General features: G+C 37.5%; 1 protein-coding gene across 1 annotated transcript; it reads right to left on the reverse strand.

Moving 5' to 3' along the window:
* Positions 1-1258: 1258 nt before the first annotated feature.
* GJE1 (gap junction protein epsilon 1) lies at positions 1259-8605 on the reverse strand (the record flags this gene model as incomplete). Its single annotated transcript, XM_020800178.3, has 2 exons — positions 1259-5182; positions 8375-8605. Coding segments are annotated over 2 exons (627 nt in total), but the record flags the coding sequence as incomplete, so codon positions are not given.
* Positions 8606-10385: the final 1780 nt, after the last annotated feature.

The raw sequence follows: 10385 nt of genomic DNA on the forward strand, positions 1-10385 counted from the left end.
TTTCAGGTTAGGTCTTATTTTTAGGGAAGCAGGGTACTGCAGTGCTCTCTATGTGGTGCTACCCTTGCAGGTGATATGGAAGCTGGAGCAGTTCAAAATACGACAGCCAGGTTGGTTTTGGGAATTGTGAGATATGATCAGATCTCCTCGATCTTGGCTTGCTGGCATTGGCTTCCTGTATGCTTCTGTACCAAATTGAAGGTATTCATGTTGATATATAAGGCCCTAAATGGTTTGGGACCTCGCTACCAGTCAGAGTGCCTGTCCCTAATCTCCTCTGACAGTGCCAGCTGCTCCTCCCAGGCTATGCTGCTGTGGATGACTGCTCTAAGGGAGGTCTGGAACCCTGCAACTAGAAACCAGGCCTTCTTGGTAGTGGCTTCGACAGTATGGGATGCCCTGCCTGGGACAGTGTGCCGGGCCTCTTCCCTTCTAGCCTTCTGAAAGCTGGTAAACAGAGCTTTTCAGGGAAGCTTTTCAGAGTATCATCCCCCTGTTTTGTTTTATTTTTGAAAGTTTGTTCTCATTGCAGGGTTTTATTGGATCATTTGCGTTTTGACTATGGTGGAGGCTTGGGTGTTCTTATGTTTTGTAAACTGCCCAGAGGAGTGGTTTGCTACTAGATGGATGGTACATACATACATTTAAAATAAATATAAAATTAATAATTAATTAAAGTCATATGACCTAGCACACATTCCTACATCTTGTTCATCAGTGTTTTGGTTACTATGGGGATACTAATTAGAGAAATAATGTCAAGTAGTATAGACAATAAAAGGATTGTTCTAATGCAACATGGGAATTGACAATTATTGGAATAGGGGAAGTAAGGAGAACTGTTCTCAAGCATCCGGCATGCTTGTAAGAGTTGTGCACCTTAGATGGAATGCCTGTGCTTTTAACAACTGTGTGACAAACATAGATCATATGCATGGTGTATTTCATGCAGAAATTGCATTTTCACCTGTTTTTATATGTCGAATATTTTCCTATCATGCATTTTTTTTCCTGGAATACAAGAGGGATAACAGTGCTGTATAGAAAAGTGACAGAAAAGGAACACTGCTTTCAGGCGGCTTTTTTTTTCTTTTCATTTTTCTCACCAGTGGAATCAGTTCCAGTTCTTCTCTGAAAGCACAGTTCTTCATGAAATGTTGCCTTCTATGCACAGAAATCAGAAAGGTATGGACATAACAGTTCAGACTTTTACCAGTAGATAACATGAGTAGACTTTGATGCATTCACACATACTATATTTTTATGAATAAAAAGTTTTTATTGTACCTGAGATCATATATTTCAAATCTGAAGAAAAAAAAACCCGGCAGATCATGTATATAAATAGAGACATGGATGGATATTTGATAAAACAATAGAAAGCACAACTAAGCAAAAGACAGTACATAGTTTAAAGCACTGTGTCAAGCGCTGGATTCTTGTCCCTTTAATAACAGCCAATAAAGCTTTACATAGCATCCAGATAAATATTATCCCCAATTCATATTATTAGTCTGTTATTAAAAGAACAAAAAGGGCTGTTTTTTTTTTAAAAAAAGTAGCATGTGTAATACAGGGCATGCTTTTTTCCATATTGGAACTAGCATAGAAATCGTACCCATTTAAAAATATGAAACAGTGAAAAGTAGTACAGACTGTGTGAAGTTAAGTGTTATAGTTTTGATCAATATAGGAGACAGGAATAGGCACCAATCTGACATTCTTTTTTCATTAAAAACAGTGGAGCAGGTTTTAATAACACATTAAAGCCTATTAAATCAAGATAATGTGTGTGTTGGGAGGACCCAATGGATACCAACTGCTTGAAACTTACGTTCCAATCCCACCTTTTCTGTGAAGTTTACTCAATGACTGTGTGCAAGCTATTCTCTCTTAATGAAACTTAAAATATTAATGGAGCAAGCCCTTTGAATGAAAGATGTATCATTAATGTTAAAAATATTGTTGTAACTGCTTAACAAGGCCAGGCTGCAATTTCGCCTAAAGTTCTATGAAGTAGGTTTACTTTCTATATTAAAATATATATATATAAACAGTCATTCTCTTGTCTTCTATATGTAAATACAATGGAAAAAAACCAAAGACAGCATTCTGATACTGATATGCAAATGAGCTGTGTATGTGATCTAGCATAGCTTTCTCTATCACTCTGTCTTCAAACAGTGCCTCATATGGCTTTCTTATGCAAATCAATTACTTCTCTTTAGTATGCCTATGTGTATATTTGTAACAGCTTGTTTACTGGTGCATGCAAAGGCAACGTGATGGTTCTGCTGCTTGGATAATTATGAAAAAGCCAAGCCCGTGTGGTGTTTGTATCCCCTGTTTACTTGGACCTAGACCCATTGCTGTGGTGGTTCTAGGCACAACTAGAATTGCAGACAAACCTATATAGACAGAAACCTCAAATGTACAATTGGGTAAGAGGAAGGAGTATCATGGATCATGATCATGTATCATGTTGAAGCTATGGTATCATGTATCATGTTGAAGTTGTGTGTAGAAAGGGTATGGAAGAGCCTTATCAAAGTAAGACTGTCCATTTGCCTTCACACTAAATTTGTGACAGCTATACCATGCTTTAGATTGGTACAATATACAAAACCAGCTGATCTGAAGCACTCAGGTTGTAAATGCATACACATTTTTCATCGTCATTTTGTTCTGTTCTCAGATTTCTCTCTTGCTATATTGTTTATGACTTACAGTATATGTAGTGTTTGTTTGTTAGTCAGGAATCCAACATGTTTAGTTTATGTTTTCATATTTGTTTACAACTTTAGCCTATCAGTGGTAGACTACTACCTGATCTTGTTACTTCAATATCTGATTGCAAAAATTTCTAAGCACTTTTTGTCTTGCACACTTGTGTTGTGTGAATGCTTCTTGGTTTAATGGATTTAGCTTGTGGAAATCTCACACAAAGGGTGAATTGTACTTAGTAAAAGCTTTTTCTGATCATACATAATGGCCTTATTTTTAAATCAATACTTCTGCAATTTTCAGAGGGTATCCCTACTATGAGGAGTTCATAAATGAAAAGCACAATTATAAAATGCAGATCTGTTCCAATCTGCTAAGTGCCACATGTCAGAAAAGTGGCAAAAATATTTGACCTTACTGTTTTGCTTAACAGTTATCTACAAAACTAGTACAATTGGCTCAACAATCGTACAACCCTCTATCTGTCAGACAGATAATCTTTTATTAATATAAAAATTTGCTGCTTTTAGCTTATCTGAAACTTCAGGAAATACTGTAATAAAGTGTCTTTCTTCCCACCATAGAAACTTTTCTGTGCATGAAATATCTTTGGCAGGTATCCGCACAAGTACAAAAGGTACAACAATAAGGGGAAAAATGTCGGAATCTCTGGTTAAGATAAGTGGGTGGTAACAGAACAAGGGCAATAGACAGGAAAATAGGACAAAGCTGTGGCTCAGAAGATACTTTAAAGTGGCAAAGAATACCATTGACTTTGAACAGAAATTACTTCACATTATTAAAAGTTATATTATGATGTTGAATTTCAGCAAATATATTTTCCAGAGCTATAGCTGTGGCAGCAACAAACAGCAAAGAATCTGGTAGCATCTTAAAGACTAACACATTTTTATGGCATTAGCATTCATGGACTTGTGTAGGCATCCTTCAGTCTCGAGAGAATATTGTAGCGTGCGCTGAATAGAGGTCTTGGAACAACGTCTAGCGTGGCTGAGAAGGCCAATTCAAGAGTGACAATTCCTTCCACAAAGAAGACAGCTACAGTCTGTCCCCTGCCCATCTCCCTGATTTTGCTGGTTTTGGGACTGCCTCTTTGCCTCAGCCTGCTGAACAAGTGTCTCTTCAAATTGGGAGGGGCCATAATGCACCGCCTGCCTCCAGGCTGAACGCTCAGATATCAAGGTTTCCCATCTGTTGAGGTCCATTCCTAAGGCCTTCAGATCCCGCTTCCAGATATCCTTGTATCACAGCTGTGGAAACCAAAGAGCTGACTCTGAAGCCAAAAATTCATGCACTACAATGCAGTTTATCAGACGAATGAATCTGATAATAGTATCTGGAGGAATTAGGCCATGAAAATGTATGCCATCGTGATAAATCTATCAGTTTTAAGGGTGTCACAAACCTCTATGTTTTTTCCATTGAAAAAAGCAAATCAGAGCTGACTGTTAGCCTCTTAATACTTAAAAAGTTTTCTATTATTCTCTTATGTAGATTAAAATTAGTTAATCCAACTAATTGTGAGAGGAAAAAATCCCTTGACTTTGTTTATTAAATGTTAAGTAGAATTCTTTTCCTGGCTAATGTATCATTATAAGATAAATTATTAACTTCTTATCTTTCCCTAATAAAGTGTAAAGTTCTGATTTTTGCAACATGATGGTAATCATTCAGACTCACAGGTAGCCCCATGCATTTCCATTTGGTAGCCTATATGACTTCAGTGGTATTTGGCTCCAGTTAAGTGTTAACAGGATCAAAGGCTTAGGCTAGAGATTAAACCCATGGGGCTTTACATCTAGGTTTTCAGACTTCAAGTTGGGGTGTGATACCATAATTATGTTTGTATTATTAAGTATGCCTTTTTTTAAAAAAAATCATCCAGAATTTCCTATAGAAATAAATATGCAAGTATTTTTAAATATTTAAGGTGCCACCTGTTTCAAAAAACGGAATTTCTCTTTAAAACTGAGAAGTTTACTATATGTACAAAAGATACGTGACAATGAACAAATAGAAGCTATTCATTATAATAGTAAAGTTATTGGCGATTCAGGAAGCCTAATCTTCTGCACAAGATCTCAAAAATTTCTGCAATACACAACATAATCGTAATCATCGTGAATGTGTACATAGCAATAAGGAAGATAGTCTTTTCAAAATGTTCTGGTACCATGCATCTGGTAATATTAAACTTTTTATCAAGGGCTGCAGTATCACATCTGTAGAGCGGGTTCACTTGGAAACCAAAGAGCTGACTCTGAAGCCAAAAAGCCACAACTTCAAGGACGATCCTTAACAGAACAGAGAGAATATAAAATACGGTGTAGGCAGGTCTTTGGAGGATATCTTCCTGAGCGATGCTTTTACATGCAGCGTAAAGGTGGAAAATGGCTCCAGGTCCCAGTACGGTCACTAGTTGTAAGGCCCAGAATACCTAAAGTATAGCAGAAACTTGGCTGTCAGATCTTTTACAACTCTACTGTGCTCTCTGATATAAACATCCATCCGAGTGTTCTGTGCCTCTTTTGTTATTGTTATTTATAGATCACACTACTGTAGTTTATTTTTTTTAAAAAAGTTACTATTATAATTTATTCTAAAAATGATTTCATTATTAAAGTTATCTTTTTCTTTTGGCACTGCCATTTTCTCCTTTTTTTCTTGGCCTTCAGTGATTCAGCAGTTCAGTGTGTGTGTGTGTGGGGAGCTGTACACAGAGAGAAGGTTTATAGTAAAACATGTAGTTTTATACTTTTGGGAAATCCTTTCTGCACAAATGTCTCATGGGGGGGGGCATAGATTAAGTTCATGGAATGAAAACTGGTTAGGCAAAAGGGCTTCACTTGTTGCCTGAGTGAATGAAGAAAGAACCGAAGAACACACACACACACATACACCTTATGTTATTGGGAAGATAGGTAGTAGTAAGTGAAGTCACCATCCATTACATAGCATCTGGGTGAAATATCTTTCAACAGTTTTAAGTTTGCAAAATTATACTAAAGACATGCTAGGTATGTGTTTGACATTATAGTAAAAACAATAAAATATCAGTATTAACATGTTGCACACATAACCATTATGATAAACACAAAGAGTGTACTTGATAATAAGGTACAATTAACAAATCACTACGCAGGATTTTAAAATGTCTCTGCTTTTTTAAAAATGTTGGAATGAAAATGTTTGAAAACTCAATATTTTTTTCCTAAGAAATGATAAAGATTTTTTTTTAAAAAAAGTGCAAACCTTTAAATATTTGCAAAGCATGCATAAGAATGTAATGAGTAAGAAATTATTGTTTAAGAGGTGGCATATTGCATTGTCCCTGAAAACAGAGGAAGTAATCTGGTTTTTTAATATACAATGGTGCCTCGACTTACGAACTTAATTGGTTTCGGAACTCCGGTCAAAACTCGAAATGGTCGTAATTTGAAGCACCATTTCCCATAAGAATGCATTGAAATGCAATTAATCTGTTCTGGCTGAAAAATGATCACCAAAAATACAAAAAACAAAAACCACTGCAAGACCCATTGGAAATGCGATTAATCCGTTCTGTCCGAAGGAGAAAAAAAAAGTAAAGCAAACAAACCATGCAAGACCCTTCGGAAATGCAAAAAAGCAGAGCAAAAAGCAAACAAACCATGCAGGACCCATCGGAAACGTGATTAATCTGTTCTGGCTGAAGGATGAAAAGAAAAGCAAACAAACCATGTAAGACCCTTTGGAAATGCAAAAAACACAAAGCAGAAAACAAAAAACCCCGCAAGACCCATCAGAAATGGGGGGACCCAAAAAGCAAACAAGCCCCCACAAGACACATTGGAAATGTGGGGGAGAACCCCCAAAAGTGCCCAAACTGCAACAAAATCAGCTTATTTATACCAAAGTGCCAATACTGCAATTAAAAGCCGAATGCAGAGATTTTAGTTTAGAAAAAACAACTGTTCCTGCATTGCAAGGATTAAATGCTTGTGCCCCTCCCATGGGCGGTATTAACATATTTACTGGTCCTCCAATCCTCCATTGGGCTAGACCGGTAATAATCACCACTGCACCCCTCCGCTGGACCATTGCACCAGCAGAGGGGAGTGCTGAAATCCGGGATCGGAGGATGGGTAGGTATTTATGGCCACTTATGGCTTGTGTGTCCACAGAGAGGCCTCTGTGTGCCAGCTGTGGCACGTGTGCCATAGGTTCACCATCACTGGCCTAGGTGTTCACAAAAATATAGGCTATAAAGACTAGATCTTCTTCAGCCTATAGCATATTGAAACCATATGTAGCAACCATCAGTGCCTCCCCCTTCAGTTACTGAAGGAACTTGGGACGAGACCACTTTGAAGTATATTTTTGAGAAATAATGGTAAAACAGTGGCACAGTAATGTGTAGGGAGTGCATTACAGTGGTGCCTCGCTTGACAACATTAATCCGTTCCAACAAAATCGCTGTAGAGTGAAATCGTCATCAAGCGAAAGTAAAAAGCCCATTAGAATGCATTAGAAAACGGTTAATGCGTCCTAATGGGCAAAATACCTCATTGTAAAGCAAAGATCCTCCATAGGGCAGCCATTTTCTGCTTCCTGTAGAGCGAAGAATCCGTCCCTAACACAGTGGGGAGCCGTTTTGAACAGCGGGTGGCCATTTTGGAAATCGGACAACCAGCTCTTTTGATCGTCGTAAAGCAAAAAATCTGTTCCCGAAGCATCGTAAAGCGGGTTTATTTGCTATCTAAACATTGTTTTGCGATCACAAAAGCCTAATCGTTAAGCAGATTCGTCGTGGAGCGGGGTAATCATTAAGCAGGGCACCACTGTATTTGTAAAGTAATGAATCACATGCCACTTCCTGAAAAGTAACAGAAAACACTGATGTGGTAATTTTATTTTATTTTTTTAAAAAGGCCAGTGTAGAGTAAAACTTATTTCTGCCCTATTCAAAAAGATCCTCTTGAGCTGTGCATGCACTAGCATCATTAATTACAGTATGTACAAAGTGCTTATACAGAAACTCTGAAGCAAAACAGGCTGTATAACTTTAGGACACAGTACATATGTAAACAGATGAATTAAACAGAGATGGAGAGGCTATGAAAACAGACTAGCTACACTTTGGCAGGTATAATGAAGGTGTGTTCTGCTTCTCTGTCCTATTTTCCCAAGAATCGGACTCCCTGTTGGGGAAACATGACTGTTAATTTCCCCTCTCCTATATAGAAGCCAGCGACATCCATATAATATACAAAAGGGGTTTCAGCCCTCATGAATGTCCTGAGGTTAAAGTGGAGAGAGCGACTTGCAGTGTCTCAAGTTTTAGAATCTTTATCTAGAATAGGAATTAAATGGTAAAATCTTGCCCAGTTTCCATTCCAGTGCAATTTGCATATAGAGAAAAGAAATAGCTTTGTCATATTTTCTCCCAGCATCATAAAAATGTAGTTTTGAATATAGCATCCCCAGACAAATGTACGCTGCCTGCTGTCTGAACTGGTACAGACAGAAGTTCTTTCACCTCAGTCTGTTACTTCATTCTGTGTAGTCTATGTAACAGCTCTAAATTTTTATGACATTATGACTGCTGAAATAAGTAATCCATTTTACATGAGAAAAAAAAATGATTTACCTGTGGAGTTATAGGCCTGAATTGGTTGTAACAATATAGATTAATTTCCCTCTTGTCTGGCTCGCAGCTGAAGTGTAAGGCTTCGTTCCCATAAACAGCAAAGCCCAAAACACCAAGGAAGAACATTCGAACAGAGCCAAAGAAAAGCGTGTGGAATTGTCCAATCACTGTTGGGGGCCTAAGCTGCAAAGAAGCACAGAGATTAAGTAAGAAAGAAGGGGGGAGGACAAATCAGGTTTCAAAACTCTTTTAAAATGGATCTTCATTCCTCATCATTCCACTAATGCTTGCTTCCATTAATTTACTGAAACAGTATTAAACTTTTTTTAAAAATTCATGCTATAGCTACCTTATTTTATGCCATAGCTGCCACTTATTCATTTATTTTGCACACCACCTTGATGATTTTTGTGGAAATGTGATATGCAAACGATACTATTAAACAAATACATTACCCATAAAATTAACATGAGAGAACATTCCATTACTGAGAAAGTTGTATTTTATCCCAGGTTCAAGCCTTTTAAATCTTTGTAGCAATTAATAGGTAGATTATTATATGTTTCATGGCAATTGTTTGTCTATTGAATTGATACTTCTACCTCTGGTAAATTAAATTGAGTATAAAGAACTTAAATCTTCAACCAGAATTTTTAGGAAAATATGGCTCTCTGTGTGGCATTGGACTGCATCTCTAGTCAACCATCACCACTGGTTTTGTTGAACAGGGATGATAGGAATTGTAGTCCAATATCAACAGTGGGCCACACATTTTTCCCCCTGCTTTAAGCTGTATTCTGTCACTTCTGGTATATTTCTCATTTGTCTCAAAAATCATAAACTGTTTGGTATCTTAACAAATAGTTTTTGAAGATCCTTTCTGAACAATGTTCTCCGATGATCATATTGAAGCTGTGTTGGGTAGTAATGGATTACCAAGTCAATGACAGAGAGCAACTGGTTTCACTGATTCAATTTAAGCTGATGTGAAATGTTGATTTCAATGGACCAGTTCCACATAATGGTCAAGAATGAACAGCCTCCTTCCATCACGTGTTAACTGATTTTTTTCCTCTTCCAATCCCAATCCTTTAAAAGATGTCAGATGCCACTTGGGAGGGCTTTTAGATCCTGAATAGTGCATTTAAGATTATACTATAATAGTTCCCTTTGGCATAGACTTGATATAAGGGGCATTTTCTATAGGGCACCTCCCCAGTTTATTGGGGAAAAGGCCTACCAATTCCATTAGTTTCTGGTTCTAGTATGTAACTTTAGAAACTGGCAACCTGTATACTCCAAAGTATTACAAACAGACTAGCCAAACAGATTCATAATGTTTCATATGCCATGATAATCCCTCCTCCGCCAACTGATGCATCACATAAAGTGCCATCTTTATAACCAGCTGTTATTTAGCCTTAAAAATAGTGCTCTGATAATTTAAACGTGTCAGTTCTAAAACTTACTGCATATTCTTTTAACAATCAAGAGCGGCTAGTAAAATACATATTACCTATTAAGAAAGGTTTCATTATGTAAGCTGGGAGTGCTGTATTGAACCTTTGCATTTAACCAGTTCTTTGGAATAAACCCCTTTTTAAAAAAAATCCTGATAATATCTCTTAATAATGAGATCATATTTTTCTCTCTAGCATTTTTCCTCTCAGTCATACTTACACAACCTTCATAGAAGTTCTTGATATAATTTAAAGACATGTCTTGTAAGATGTCCTCTTAGTGCAATTGTGGGGTAATTCCTACACCTCATTGCCAATTTACTGTCATCGGGCTCATGTCTGATGCTACTGCTCCTCTCCTGACCTTTGCTATAGAAAACTCTTGTCACTGCACAATTTTGCTGTTTTATCTCTGGGGCCCCAATTAACCTTAACGCTGTCAGGGAGGGAGAGAGGGTGGGAAAGCCCAAACAAAAGCTGTGTACATGTGGCCTGTGTGGTAATCCCCAATGAACACTGTCAGCAAAAAATCCACAACCCGACCTCATCAA

This window comes from Pogona vitticeps, chromosome 1 (assembly GCF_051106095.1).
Source record: "Pogona vitticeps strain Pit_001003342236 chromosome 1, PviZW2.1, whole genome shotgun sequence".
Classification (NCBI taxonomy): domain Eukaryota; kingdom Metazoa; phylum Chordata; class Lepidosauria; order Squamata; family Agamidae; genus Pogona; species Pogona vitticeps.